At 39.5% G+C, this 15341-nt stretch overlaps 1 protein-coding gene across 5 annotated transcripts in view; it reads right to left on the reverse strand.

Moving 5' to 3' along the window:
- Positions 1–5108: 5108 nt before the first annotated feature.
- LOC309614512 (protein argonaute-4) overlaps positions 5109–15341 on the reverse strand; it is a 38934-nt gene continuing 28701 nt past the window's right edge. For 3 of the 5 annotated variants that reach the window (XM_082362985.1, XM_082362988.1, XM_082362986.1), the window contains 3 exons: positions 11508–11609; positions 11054–11253; positions 5109–8969 (listed from right to left, as the gene is read on the reverse strand). In XM_082362985.1, the coding sequence (XP_082219111.1) occupies positions 8861–8969; positions 11054–11253; positions 11508–11609 (411 nt within the window). In that variant the 3' untranslated portion in view covers positions 5109–8860. Of the gene's footprint in view, positions 8970–11053; positions 11254–11507; positions 11610–11837; positions 11936–15341 lie in introns of those variants that run through there. The other 2 variants (XM_082362987.1, XR_014236209.1) reach the window with 2 other exon arrangements.

Genomic DNA, 15341 nt, shown 5'->3' on the forward strand with positions numbered 1-15341 from the left:
GATGCTATTTAAATGGGATTTAATTTTTTTTCCATTTTATTCTAAATTGCTTAATCAGTAAATTTGGAAAAGTAGACTCTTCCCTTTGTGGAAAACCAAGGTTTTCCTGTGCTTACTATGACTAGGAAGGCAAGCATGTTAAGTAAAGGGGAATATTACACTCCCATTTGCCCTCACTTCTAAGCAAGTCCTCTTATCTAAGTCTTATCAGCAATAAAACTGACATCTTGCTCTTCGTCCAACTATCTGATATCTATGGCTATTTTTCAGTTGGTTCTGAACTGTTGTAGGGAAGGGGGGTGTGATTTATTAACCCCCTAAAACCTCAACATCTCCTCCATCTGACTGGTGAAGTCTACTTGCTTCCTGTGTTCATGACAACTTCCTGACATTCCCTCCCATGTGTCCTTGCTTGCACTTCCTGTGATGCATGTGGCAATACTTAGCTGCTCTCGTTTGTTAATATAGCCTTCTCCATCCTCCTCCTCCTCCTCCCTCTAAATATGTAAAAGTCTCAAAAGCATGAAGAAAAACCCATACTTATCTTTGTAGCCCCAATGCTTAACACAATGTTAAGCAGGCAATAGGTATTCAATAAATGCTTGCCTAATGAATTATGACCACAAAATGACATGACTTCAGTCTTGAAAACGGGTAACTGTTAGTTATGTAATAGTTAATGAAATAACAGAACACAAAATCCTGTACGCATTAAGATTACAACTATATAAAAATGTATGTGCATTGAAAGGTGATATGTAAAATAAATTGCCATTGTGTTTGGTATCTTTTTAACAATAATTTTCTTAACCTTTCACTATTGCTGATGTCTGAATTGCCTCCCCCGACACACACACATGTGGGTTTGGGGTGGGGGTTAATGTCACATGGGACACCGAGACTCTGAGGGCAACCAAGTGAAGGAAGTTAGAGAAAGCAGGATTAAACACGAGAGAAACCAAGTCCAAATGCCAACCAAGTCCAGGGGCCAGGAGCAGGGTCAAGGAAAGAGATCACAGAGACTGGAGTTCAGAATTAGAAGAGTCAGGATCACTGGTGAGCAAAGTTTAGGGTGGAGGGGAGTTCAAGCATGACTTCCTTAAATATCTGTGGGGGTCTATGGATTTCATTTGTTTCACTTATGATTTTTAAAATTTTTGCTATTTTAATATTTTCTTTTAATTTAAGTTGTTCCTATTGTTATAGTATCCTCTTGTTTAATGAATGCAGTATCTTCTTTTATCTTTCTGAGAATATAAAATACAATTTGGGGGGCTTCTCGTGGCGCAGTGGTTAAGACTCTGAGCTCCCAGTGCAGAGGGCCCAGATTCGATGCCTGGTCAGGGAACTAGATCCCACATGCATGCCACAACTAAGAGTTCGCATGCCACAACTAAGGAGCTGGTGAGCCACAACTAAGGAGCCGGTGAGCCACAACTAAGACCTGGAGCAACCAAATAAGTAAATAAATAAAATAAATATTAAGGGACTTCCCTGGTGGTGCAGTGGATAAGAATCTGCCTGCAATTGCAGGGGACACGGGTTTGAGCCCTGGACTGGGAAGATCCCACATGCTGCGGAGCAACTAAGCCCGTGTGCCACAACTACTGAGCCTGCGCTCCAGAGTCCATGTGCCACAACTATTGAGCCTGCATGCCGCAACTACTGAAGCCCACGTACCTAGAGCCCGTGCTCCGCAACAAGAGAAGCCACCACAAGGAGAAGCCCGCACACCTCAACGAAGAGTAGCCCCCGCTCACTGCAACTAGAGAAAGCCTGCTCACAGCAACGAAGACCCAATGCAGCCAAATAAATAATAATAAAATATAAATAATAAATAAATATAAAATAATAAATAAATATAATAAATAATAAATAAATATAAATAAATATATATAATATATATAATAAATAATAATAAATATATAATAAATAAATAAATAATAAATAAATATATAAATAAATAAAAATAAATAAATAATAAATAAATATAAATAAATAATAAATAAATAAATATAATAAATAATAAATAAATATAAAGCCTGCTCACAGCAACGAAGACCCAATGCAGCCAAATAAATAAATATAAATAAATAATAAATAAATAAATATAATAAATAATAAATAAATATAAAGCCTGCTCACAGCAACGAAGACCCAATGCAGCCAAATAAATAAATATAAAATAATAAATAATAAATAAATAAATAAAATTTAAAATCTTAAAATAAATAAATATTTTTTAAAAGACTCAATGCAGCCAAATAAATTTTAAAAATTAAAAAGAAAAACAATTTGGGGGGGAAGTTTTCTTGTGCTCCCTTTGCATGGTCTCTATTTTCTTTGAGTTATGTTTACTGTTTGTTTTGTTCTCTGACTTTTGTGTTGGGGAATTTCCTCAAATGATATTAGTTAACATCTATTGAGCATCTACTATATGCCAGACACTGCGTGCTGGTTTCACAAAGATGAATAAGACAAAGTTCTAAGCAGGATAAATACAAAGATTCCTAGGCCTATTAAAGTGTTGAAAATCAAAAACAAAGAGAAGATACTAAGAGCAGCCTGTACTGGTCAGGGTTCCCCAGAGAAGCAGAATGAATAGGATATAGACGTAGCTATAGTTAGATATATAGATATATATACTGATGGCTTCCAAATCCCTTTCTCCAGTCCATATATACCACCCTCAAATCAAATCCATCCAAAATTGATCTCATCACATTCTTACTTCCCTCAAATCACAAATCTGCTTCTTCTGTGTTCATTTTCTCAATGGCACTATTATCTACCCAGCTACCCAAGCCAGAAACCTGAGAGCCCTCCTCATGAGTCTACTTCCTTCCCTGCACTCTCTATATCCACTTTCCCCAAGTTCTGCTTCTTCTAAATTCTGAATATCTCGTGTTCATTCCTTCTCTCCAATTGCACTATCACTGCTCAAGTTCAAGCCTCATCATCTTTAGCTTGAGCTACCACAGTAAAACTCTCAGAACTTCAGCTTCAAACTACCCACAACACTACTGACAGCCTAAGTAACACAAATCAGACTGTGCTATTGTACCTGTGGACAAACTCTAAACTCCTTAGAATGCCATGCAAGTCCCGTCCTGTCAGAAACTGGTGCTTGCCTCTGTGGTCCAGCCTTATCACTTCCACTTCCCTTATAATCCAAGAGTACTGAAATTACTTGTAATTCATCCCAACAAGTCATGATCTTTGTTTTCCCCTCCGTGCCTTTGCCCATGAAAAGAATCCTTAGAATGCCTACTTCCACCTTGTTCATTTATAAAACTCTTATTTATTCTTTATAAGACATCTCAGTCATCATTTCTTCTAAGAAGCCTTCCTTGATCTCCCCAAGCTGGGTTAGCAGCCTCCTAAGTGGTCCCATGGTTATGTGTATATATTTCTCATAATACTTAACCCTTAAAGCTACCTTGTTACATATGTGGCCCCCAAGTTTACAAGTGAACCTTTCAATGACCAGAACTTGTGTCTTTCATCTTTATATTTCTTAGCACATAATAGGAGCTCCAAAAATGTTTGTTAAACTAAAATAATTTCTTTCCTTCTCCAGTCAATTTGTACTATAGTTGCTAGTTTCCTCATCTGATTTTGTCCCTCTTCTCCTTAAAGATTTGCCAATAGCTTCTGGAGAATAAAGTCAACATAGAGGAAATCAGAGCCAAGAGATAGAGAAAAAGAGACAGAAGAGGAACATGCCTTGTCTGTGACTTGCCTACTTGCTGGCCACTCCCTGACGCAGGAGTCATTATGTGACACATCCCCCAGGGACTGATTCAAGGATGGACATGAACAGGACACAAATGGAGGGGGAAGAAGTGGGAGGAAGGCCATTTGGACTCACTTGAAACACACAAAATAATGGCATTCCCGTAAGAAAGAGGGATTCTATCACCCAAAGAAGTAATAAAGGAAAGAATTGAAGTAGATAAAAATTATAGCTAATCTACTGTAAGGGAACAGTGTGTCTAGAATCCCCTTGTTCCCCACTTATCCACCTGGCAAAGTCTGACTCATGCTTCATGATCTATCCCAAAATTCATGACTCTGTAGTCTTTCCTGACTCCCCATGACAAAAGTTGTTGTTTCCCTTTTTAAGTTCCTATAATTTCACGCTCAGTAGCAGGTATAATGAAGTTAGATAGGCCTGGCTTCAATTCTAACTTTGACTCCTCATCTTTAAAATGGGGATACCACCATCAACCTCAAAGGACTGTGGCTGCGATTAAAGATGTCAGTATAAAATGACTGCATATATTAGGCACTCAGATGTTAATCTTGCTCCCTCCTCCTCCCCACCTTATGCCCCGTATTAGAATGAATTCTTTGGAGAATTAAGTTTTTACTCTTCTGTATTCCCAGCGCCTAGGCAGAGCTTGGCATATATTGGGTTCATGATAATTGTTTGATAATAGACAAATATGGAGAGGGGGATACTGTACTGATGGAAAAAACAATTACCTATAGTAAAGTTGGCTGTATGTAGGACTTGCTCCTCTGGTAAACTATAAATTCCCTGAGTATAAGGGCCACATTATGCAAATCTCTGCATTATCCTTGCCATGATTTAACAAAAGGGCTTTGCTGGTAAGAATTAAAAGACTTGAGATTGGATAGCCCCAGGATGGGTGAATTTGGGCAGCTCTTCCTCTGAAGAAGTCAGTCTTATAAAGTACGTGGCTATGCTGTCCTCTGAAGACTACAGATTTTTCTCAGAACATCACTGAAATAGATCTCCCTATTAAGAGCTATACCCAGAACTCTGCTGAAGCTTTAAGTTTTCACATGTGAAATGTTGCAAGAAGCTCTTCTAAATTTCCCAAATAACAATTTCTAAAAATAGGGAGACCCAGGAGTTAAAAACACAAAGTTTTCTCATTGTTCTTCTTTCTCAAATTTCTTATACTGAGGAAACTGTTTTTAAAAAGTAAGCATGGGGAATTCCCCGGTGGTCCAGTGGTTAGGACTCTGTGCTTTCACTGCCGAAGGTGTGGGTTCAATTCCTGGTTGAGAAACAAAGATCCCACAAGCTGCGCGGTGTGGCCAAAAAAAAAAAAAAAAAAAAAAAGTAACCATGTGTATTGCTATTACAGTATACGCTATATTTATTAGACAATTGACAAGAAAAACAATGTTTGGCACAAGAATGCCAATTTATTCTTTTATGGACACATGAACACAAAATATCCCTGCAGACCAAAAAAAGTTGCAAAATTTAAACAACCATCATCTTATCTCAACTTGGGGATACCACCCCTCCCTTAATAGTTTAGAAAGTACCTCGTATTGCTAGAGACATACATCCAGTCCAAATTTAATAAAATACATTTTAGAACATTACAGGCCTAACAATATAGAAACAAAAATGACACCATTAGTCAAATGAACAAATGCAAACATTTTTCAGCTACTAGACATAGAAAGAGCATGAATATGTCAATAGCAAGGGGTAAGAAAATGGTTAATCGATAACAAGATCTTCCCTTTAATTTTACAAGGAAAAATCCTTGGAGTTGAAGCAGTATTGATACAATGCCCTCAGCCTCCACTTTCTTAAAATGAAAGCAGAGCTACCACCTTGCTATTGAGCAAGAAAATCTTACAGCACATCCACAAAGGGTTGCTAGGGCAGGGCAGAGAGGGTGAGCCTGGTTAAACAGTGGATTACCTTTTCCCACAGGAAGGGTAGGTAGCTGAGCCAGGTAGGTAAGCTCTGATATAGGCTGGGCACCAGATCCTAAAATACAGACCATATAGAATATGCCTGCTTGTAAATCATCTCCTTTGGAAACAGCAAATAGAATTTACAGTAAGAATGAATATGTTCTGTCTGCCCAGACTGCTGGGCAGCTAGTTCACTCTACAGCTAACAACAACAACAAAACATAATTGGTTCAACATTTGGATCTTCACCACTCTTTTAATGTCCCCGTGCCTGATCCCAAAACTGTTAACTCTTTAGCATTGCTACATTTAAATCTTTCACACCACATGACAGTGCCTAAACAGGCTGCATTAAAAAAAACCAAACCGCCTACACCTACTTCTAGAGAATGCACACCTCCCATTGATTGACACATGCATAATGATTCAGCCAGTCCCAAGGGGTTAACGTGTTCAAATTGTCAAGCCAAATTAAAACTATGCATTCAGACCTGCCTGCAGTAAGTATTGCTGCAACTGGTATTCTGCAGTAATTACCTCTCAAAGATTCACCGCTCAGCAAGTTTTTTCCAACAATCCTAATTCTTCTATATTTCTTTCCTTTTGTCCAAAACGGCAGCATTACACCCTCAAAGGTACTGTTTTCCTATAAAAATAGGCCTCCCGGCTTTTCCTCCACCACTACACTGATTTGCCCCAGTGCACTAGGACTGACTGAGGTCTTACAAACTACAGTTCAAGGTCGAGTGTATAGCCCATCTGCAAGCACGTCAGGGCTTCCTGGCACTCCGCCTTGCTCCCTGCTCCATACATGCCAGGAGATGGTTAGAAGTGACGCTTCTTCTGTGCATTATTAACAAGCAAGTCCGAGGCACTCAAGTGCAGATGGGGTGCCCACTGGCCAGCCAGCCAGCCACCAAGAGTTCTTCACATCCTGGACTCCAGCAAGTCATCCTTTTCCTAGAGAAAACTTCCGTTTTTCCTCCTCTTGCGTCCAGGGTGGCCAAGCTGAAGGGTATTTTCTGCGCTCTCCCTGAACAAGTGTGAATAAAAAGCAGCAGCCAGCCCCTCACCAACGTGTCCTGATTTGTAGTGTCCAAGTGAGGTATTTGCAAAAAAGGAAAATCTTAAGAAATTAACATCCGCCATCTCCTTCACTCCTGCCTATCTTGTGCCTCAATTACAGAGCTTGCTTTCATCCCACTCTATGAAGAGAACAAGGACGTCTGCACTTGTATCTTAATGAGCTTTAAGACTCCATATACATTATAAAACTCTCAGAGACCAGTCTCAGCAAACACTGGTGGCGCCGCTGATCAACAGCACATGGAAATGTAAACTTCAATGTATTTACAAGCTTGTTTAAAAGACTGAAGAAAAACAGTGCTTTATATTGCTGGGATTTTGAAAAGGCTAGTTTAAGAGATTTGGACCAGCTAATGAGTTCAAGCAACATCCTTCACCGTTAGATCCAGTGTTTCCCCCACCAGCAGTTTCCAGACAGAGGTGGCAAAACCGTTTTACTACACTGCATCTATCTCTTCCCCCAGCACCTTCCTCAGCCATATGGAGTGGCTCTGGGCCTTTTATCCCTCCTTTCAGCTCTCACTCCTGAGGTTCCAGGACAGAGAATTCCAAGTCAGTAAAATTTGGGCTGGGAAACACTGGCTGGAACTATCAAGACTCTATGTAACTGTTGTCCATTCACAAAGTATTATCTACACTAAATACAAAATACCTTTTCCCCCACATTTTAACTGATGCTTGCTTTAGATCAACTCCCTTTGTTTGGACAAGAAAGGAATCCTGTCTCTCTGTGAACGGAATCCAGAATCTATTAAGAAAAATCAACCTTTTCTGTGCAGTTTTAGTTTAATAAAAGGAAGGAAACCCCACCAAGTACATTTCAGGTTGAAAGAGAAGCAAAAAATTTGCACTACAAGTAATTGTATGAGTAACCTTGATTCCCAGGGAATAAAGTTTTAAATGCTGGTACATTTTTGCAAGTTGCAGCATCACTCAAGGTACCTTAAGGACTGGCAAAGCCTATTCAATAAGGAAGCATCCTGGTTCTAGCTTATTTTAAAACAAAGTGACAGGACACCAACTGTGACTATAAAACAGATAAAAAGAATTCTTTAAAAAGGCATGGAAATATATGTCTTTTCTGACCAGTTTCAGAAATTGCCAGATTATCATCTATAAGAAACAGCTGATAAAAATCATACCGAAATCTCATCTAAAAAACTACACTGTCAGGGGGAGGAAGACGAGGGACTTTAAAAAATGTTTATTGCCAAAGTTAACTTGCTATGAGAAAAGTTTAAAAATCATTTAGATCTAACAAACCACACAGCAGCATAAAATGGGCACTTTTGAAAACTCTGAAAAATACTAAAAGCTAATTTTTTTCAAAGAGGGGGAAACATGAGTACTTTTACCATGGCAGTGTTATCTGTCACCGCGACATGCATTACATGTGTTACACATTCACAAAAGTCAACCAAATAAGAGAACTGCCTGTCTGAATCTGCAGCCAAATATAGTGCAATTGCCTGGCAGCCTGTACTTGCACCAGCACAAGTCTGTAGAGATCAATAGATAAAGTAGTAAAACTAATAAAACTCTGTAAAACTTTCAAAAATTAATGCTCGTTAAAGGCATTTACAGTGGTGAAGTCAGAAATCTCCATTAAAAAGCCTATGGACCCACACAATTAAATAGTTACACTGAACTGAAGTAGATTGTTTGGTTTTTCTCTCCCATTTATGTATATACCCCACTCGACGAATACAGAAAAAAGGAATAAGCTTCTCTTGTAAGACTAGAGGGATGCGGTGAACACCACAGCTAGCAAAATAGTCCATAGAAACCTTTCTCATAAAGTCCTTTAGAAAGTTCAGGCTGATTAGCCTTTGCATGATGAGGTAAAAATTCAGTCCAGTGCATCAGAGAAGATAATCAATGAGTATCTATTACTTTAAAAAAATGGCTCGATTTTGTTGATGCATCAGACAGTGCTGCGAAGTATAGATTCAGTGCAACTATTCTGAGTTGCTGGTAGAAGACCACCTGAAGTCAACTTGGCTCTCTCTAGAGGCAGTAGGCGTTTGAAACATTTTGAGCCTGCATGGGGCGCCAAACTGGTTGAGTTCTTTTTCTGAGACTCTCAGGCAAAATACATTGTGTGCTGGGTATCATGGTGGATCTGCACAGCTTTAGCCAAGGCCTGAGGATCTCGGCCGTTGCTCTGTCCTGACACATGACTGCCTTCCGCACTGTAAAGAAAAGAAAGCAAAAAAACCAAGAGTAACAAAAGATCACTTCAAACTCCACATGTTTCAAATAGCATGAATAGTACTAGACTCAAGATCTTGGGCTCAAGGTGTGGCTCCTTAAATAATTTGTAACGTCTCTCTAAACATCAGTTTGCTCAACTGAAAATGCAATACAACTTATTTAATGGGCTGTTGCAATTAATTAGAATAATGTCTGCAAAGACCCAAATCTTCAACAGTGCCTACACAAGGACTTCCATTGTCTGTTATGTCTGGTTAATGCCTACTTGTCCTTTAGGCTTCAGTCAAATGTCATTCCCCCCAAATAAATCTTCCCTGATTCTGAAGTTCAGGTCAGAGCCACCTGGAATATACTTTCACAGAATCCTCTACTTTTATTTTATTTGAAGGATTATTATTTGGATAATTATTTATTTCCCTACTGGGATGTGATCTCCGAGAAAGCAGCAACTTTGTCTGTCTTACTCACCACTAACTCCCTAGTGCCTGCCACATAGCATTGCCTCAATAACCATTTGTTGAATGGATGAATGAATGAATGAATGAATGTGCTTAGCACAGTGCTGGAACATAACAGATACTCAGCAAATGTTACTATGCCACCAGCCTTTCTTGTCTTCCCCTCACTAGCTATACGACCCTGGACAAGTAACAACTCCTCTGAGCTTGATCTTTTAGGATAACAGTAACAACTTCTGAACATACCTTTTAAGGGCACCATGTGATAAAGGGCTTAGTAAATGGGAAATCACCATCCCTCTTCTGACTTCTCTACTTAAATTATTATTACCCTTATTATCTAGGCTCAAAATCTTAGTCATTTTTTACTTCATCCTCTTCTCTGTCACTCACATCCAATTAACTGTTGAGTAATATCTATTTTATCCCAGGATTAGCCTCTTATGTTAAACAAAGGTAATCTTGCTCTAACAAACATATTCTTCCAGCTTCATGCCTGCTATTCCCCTTTCAAATGCTCCAACCAAAGAAAACTTGCTATTGTTCAAACATGTCACTTGTCTTCTCTTCTTTGTGTCCATTATTCCCTCTGCCTGGAAAATTCTTTTCTCTTCTTTGTAGAGCCAAATCCTACCCATCCAGCTATGAAATCTCTAACAGACTTTCCTCTGATGTCCAATTGCACTTTCATCTATACTGCTATGGGCTAATTGTCGGTTTTATGTTCGCCTGTATTGTATCCCATACTGAAGCATAAAATCCCAGGAAACATGTCATCCTCAACTTACAGTTTTTAGTACCTAGTACAGTGTTGGGCACACAGGCAATACCTAGTAAATGTGTTGAATGAATATGTATATTAAAGAATGGAAGGTACAAAGCCACAGCTGGGCATTTTCCATAATAGCGTCCTTTCAACCCGTACAGAAATAGACTTGCAGTGGAATGTCTACTATTTAGCAGCTGAATTCGGACTTGGGGAAGAGCCCAGAAACGGCTACACTTCACAGATGGTCATTTGGAAAAAAAACTTTAACGCAGAAAGCTTGCTGAGTTATTTAATAGTAGCTCAATAACAGGTCAATATGTCTGATTCTCCTGAGATCCTTATTTGGGGGTGAGAATGGTCTGGTACCCCACCTGTTCCCGACACAAACCCAGGTTCCCTCTGATGCATTCTCCAAAACTGTACTGAAAGTAAAGCGAACTGGTCAGGACTTCCCCCTTGCATGAAGTGGAATCCACAGGCCTGTGACTGCTCTGACTGGAGCCAGGGCACTGGGCTGGACACCTTTTGAGGCTGCTTAGGACCTGAGCAGAACTGAAATGCATTTGGCTCTATGGGAAATCCACAGGCAGTTTCAAATGAGACTGCTTTTTGGGGCAGACTTTAGACACATCATACAAGTATGAACAAGCCTGGGCAATTTTTGGACCAAAAGTCACATTATCAGCTTTTAAAGGCACATGCAATTTTATTTGCTCCTTGAAATGTAAACCTTAAAAGGAAGTTTAACTCTTCCTAAAAGTTTTCTATAGTAGCTCATTTTTTTTAATATGCTGCTAACACAGACAGAAAGATTTTATTTGCCTGAGAAACTTGCCTGTCATGATCTTTATCCACCAGATGATACCTTGCCCTGAATGCTACAAGGCGGGCATAATAGGCAGGGGCTGGAATAGAGACTGAGCGTGTGCACCGCACATAGGTATGACATAGCTGGTAAGTTAGTAACTGGAGCTCATCTGCAGTGAAGCAGTTGTCATCCCACAAGACCTGGTAATGTGAAGGACGGCTGGTTCCCTGGAGAAAGAGTTTTATGATTAATGTCTCTGACATGGGTTGACTACCTGAGAGAATTGAAACCTACTTAAATTCAGAAATATTCCTGCCTAGCACACCTACAAGGAGATACCTAGACCAAAAGATAACAGTTCTAGGATACAAGCATTAACAAAGTTATGTACAGTGTTTAATAACAAGTCTACTCAAGCTAGTTGCTGAATTTGCAAACACCTCCTTATCAAATCAAAGACCTGGACTAGCTTCCAAATTACCTGAATTCCTGCATGACTACAGAGGTAAAAGTCAAACTCAGATGGATGCGTGATGGTGCTATCCACGGTAGTGCCTGCTGGTACATTGCCACTTTTCCCCACCTAAAAAAAAAAAAAAAAAGTATAATTAGTCATCAAAGTGCTAAATTGAGCTCAAGCCATTAGTAACAAGTTAGTATACTGCTCTTAAATGAACTCTTGAAAATCAGTTTAATTCAAGATGTTGAATTTTCTGTAACTTTCCCTTAGCCCAACTATTTCAACCTTAGATATTTTCTCAAATATACTCCACAGTTTCTCTAAGGGAATCCAGACAAAGAATTATTTTACCTGTGGCTTTGGGCTGCATTATTGTCATCTATTTTACAGACGACACTTTGTTGTGTTCACAGAGGGGGAAAAAAAGACATTTAAGATGGATAAGCTTCCTGAGGGGAAAAAAAATCAGTTTTATTCCTTATTTGGAGTAAAAAAAAAAACAACCTACAACTTTCAGTAAAAGTTAAGATGAAGGAATCTTTGAACTGGTTCACCAGGTTCAACAAAATTAATACTTTCACAGGATCAATAAAAGAATTCACTGGCACATGCATTATCAGGAAGAGTGTGTTGAAATGAGAATTAGGAAAACCATAGTTTCAGTTCTAAGCCCAGCCTTGCAACTACATACCTTGAACAAAGCATAGTATCTTTGAGCCTCAATCTAATCATCCATAAAATTAGGTGATGATCTCTGATACTTTTAAAATTCTGAAGTTCTTCTATAGCCAAATTCTAAAATCAAACTTCTAGAAAAGCAGAGAGGAGAACTTCAAGGAAAGGAATTAAATCTTGCTATTTGGTCAGTTTTCATCCACTTCTGCTGTACACAAGGGTTCCACACGAGGTAGTACATTTAGCATATTGGCACAAATTTGATGGGAACTTATTTGGCTCCATTCTAACTATTGTTAACTTCAGCTGAAGATCATGCACCAATGCATATAATAATAACATACATGAGTATAGAAAAGTCTCATTCCGTGAAATTCATATGTGACCTTGGGTACCTAGCTGGACAAGAGGAAATGTAACTGAGCTACAATCATTCTAGTATTGTTTCCCAAAGTGTATGCTTTAGAAATATTAGTTCTGCAGGATGTGTTTAGGTGTTTTATGGTCAAATAAATTTGAGTGATACTGGGTTAAACCACAGTTGAAAGGCTTTTCTATTGTATGACTTCTCAGAACCTTTATCTAGTAATGTATAATCTTTAAGAGGGAGATGAAGTATACAGCATTTCCCAAACTTATTTGACCATAGAATCCCTTTTTAAAAATATCTTGGAATCTACAGATGAGAACCTAAAGAGGTGCTGCCCTAGGGAAAAGGGGGTCCAGGCATGTTCATTTCAATAATTATTGCTTGAGCACCATGTGCAAGGCTCTGCAACAGATGTTGGGGATGAGAGACAGAGTCACAGAGAGAACTAAAGAACCTGCCCTCCTGCTCTTCATGAAAGTCACAGGCAATGAACTGCAATGCAATGTAATAAGGGCCTTATGGAAGAAAAGCTGGTGGGAGGAAATGGTTGAGCCATGCCTTATAGGATAAGTACAGGTTGGATAGAGGGGATAGAATGAAAATGGAAACATTCTAATACCCCTTACAGTCAGGAATGGATAAACAAACTGTGGTTCATCTATACCACAAAATACTACTCAGCAATAAAAAAGGAACAAACTACTGATACACACAATAACGTGGATGAATCTCAAATGCATTATGCTAAGTAAAGAAGCCAGACCAAAGGCTATGACTTCTTTTCATATGACATACTGGGAAAAACAAAACTATAGGGACGGAATATACATCAGTGGTTGTCAGGGGCTGTAGGTAAGGGAAAAGGTTGACTACAAAAGGGCATAAGAGTTTTTGTGTGTTTTTGTGTGTGACAGAATCATTCTATATATTAAGGTGGTAGTTACACAACTGTATGCATTTGTCAAAACATGCAGAACAGTACGCTAAAAATAGTGAATTTGACTGTGTCTATATTATATCTTATTATAAAAATAATGGGGAAAAAAAAGGTGGGATGGATGTGGTCACTCCAGGGATAAAAATACACAGTGTATATGGGAAATGGAAATAGTCACATTGTTAATGAAAGAGGTGTATGGGGGCATGGTGAAAGATCAAACTAAAATGTGTTTTGGCTACCGTGGGAAAACACTGAGCACCATAAGAAAGCATCTGGTAGGCAATAGGGGGAACATGAAGATTTTTGAGCAGTGGAGTGGCAGGATAAGATCTGTATTTTAAAAACCTAGCCCTGACAGTAGGCGGAGGATGCATTTGTGAAGGAGGAATGGAGACAGGGAGACTGCTAGAAGTCTCCTGCAATACTGAAGAGTTCTGCCTAGGGCAGATGGAACACACAAGAGGAAGAGTTGAGACAAGATATTTCAGGGCAGAACACAGTGAATAGTTTGACCCACTGGACATGGGAAGGGGGGACAGGAATAGAGGAGAAGAATTTAAAGACAACTCTGAAGTTTCTCACTTGGCTGACTAATATACAGTGATGCCAAGCAATAGAAGAATAGGAATATTGGGGGAGGAATAGTTTTTAGATGCGGATAAAACAATAAGGAGAAGGTTTAGATGTGCTTTGCTTGAAATGCCTGTGGTAGATTGTATCATTGGTGCCAAATATTCCCATGCCCCTCCCTGGGGGAGGATTATACATCCTTACCCAATTAACTCAGAAGTGGCCATGTAACTTCCTTTGGCTAATAAAATGTGGCCTGAAATGTACTACTTCTGGGCAGAAGCTTTAACAGCCAGCATATGGCTTGTCATGTATCTTTTTTCCCCTCTACTACAATGACTGGTGAAGTTCCAGACAGATGCTTCTCTGTCAGCCTAGGTTCCAAAGGGAGGACAGCGAGGTCGCAGTTGCAGCAGTGCCACAGTGAATGTGTAATGTGAACAAGAAATAAATCTTAGTAAGCCACTAAGACTTTGGAGTCTTTTGTTACCACAGCACAGCCTAGCCTATCTTGACTGATACAATGCCTACAGAGCATCTAAGTAAACTGGTAGACAGTTAGAAGGGCAGATCAGGAGCTGCATAGAAAATCTGGGGCTGGGGCTTCCCTGGTGGCACAGTGGTTGAGAATCTGCCTGCCAATGCAGGGGACACGGGTTCGAGCCCTGGTCTGGGAAGATCCCACATGCCACGGAGCAACTAGGCCCGTGTGCCACAACTACTGAGCCTGCGCGTCTGGAGTCTGTGCTCCGCAACAAGAGAGGCCACGATAGTGAGAGGCCCGCGCACCGCGATGAAGAGTGGCCCCTGCTTGCCGCAACTGGAGAAACCTCTCGCACAGAAACGAAGACCCAACACAGCCAAAAATAAATAAATAAATAAATAATTTAAATCTAAAAAAAAAAAAAGAAAAGAAAATCTGGGGCTGGAAATACAGATTTAGGAATCTATAAGCAAATAAGTGAATCCGGAAAAGTAGGCGAGACTAAGGGAGTTGAAATTGAGAAGAGAAGAGAGAAATATGAAATGCCAGGAAGCATCAGTGTTTTAATGGACAGAGGAAGAAGAGGAGTCAAAGAAAGCCTAATTACAGAGGTGCGTAGTGAACCTGGAAAATCATATTGCTAAGGCCAAAGAAGGCAAATATCCATAAGTGCTTCAAAGAGGTCAGTGTGGGAATTTGACAAGATATCGATGGATTCAAAATGAGCAAGTCATTGAAAGAACGATCTCAGTGGAGTCACTGAAATAAAAGTCAGGCAACAGAGAACTGAAGTATTATGTGAGAAGATACAAAAAG

Source organism: Balaenoptera borealis (genome assembly GCF_965194805.1).
Source record: "Balaenoptera borealis genome assembly, chromosome: 1".
In the NCBI taxonomy this organism is placed as follows: Eukaryota; Metazoa; Chordata; class Mammalia; order Artiodactyla; family Balaenopteridae; genus Balaenoptera; species Balaenoptera borealis.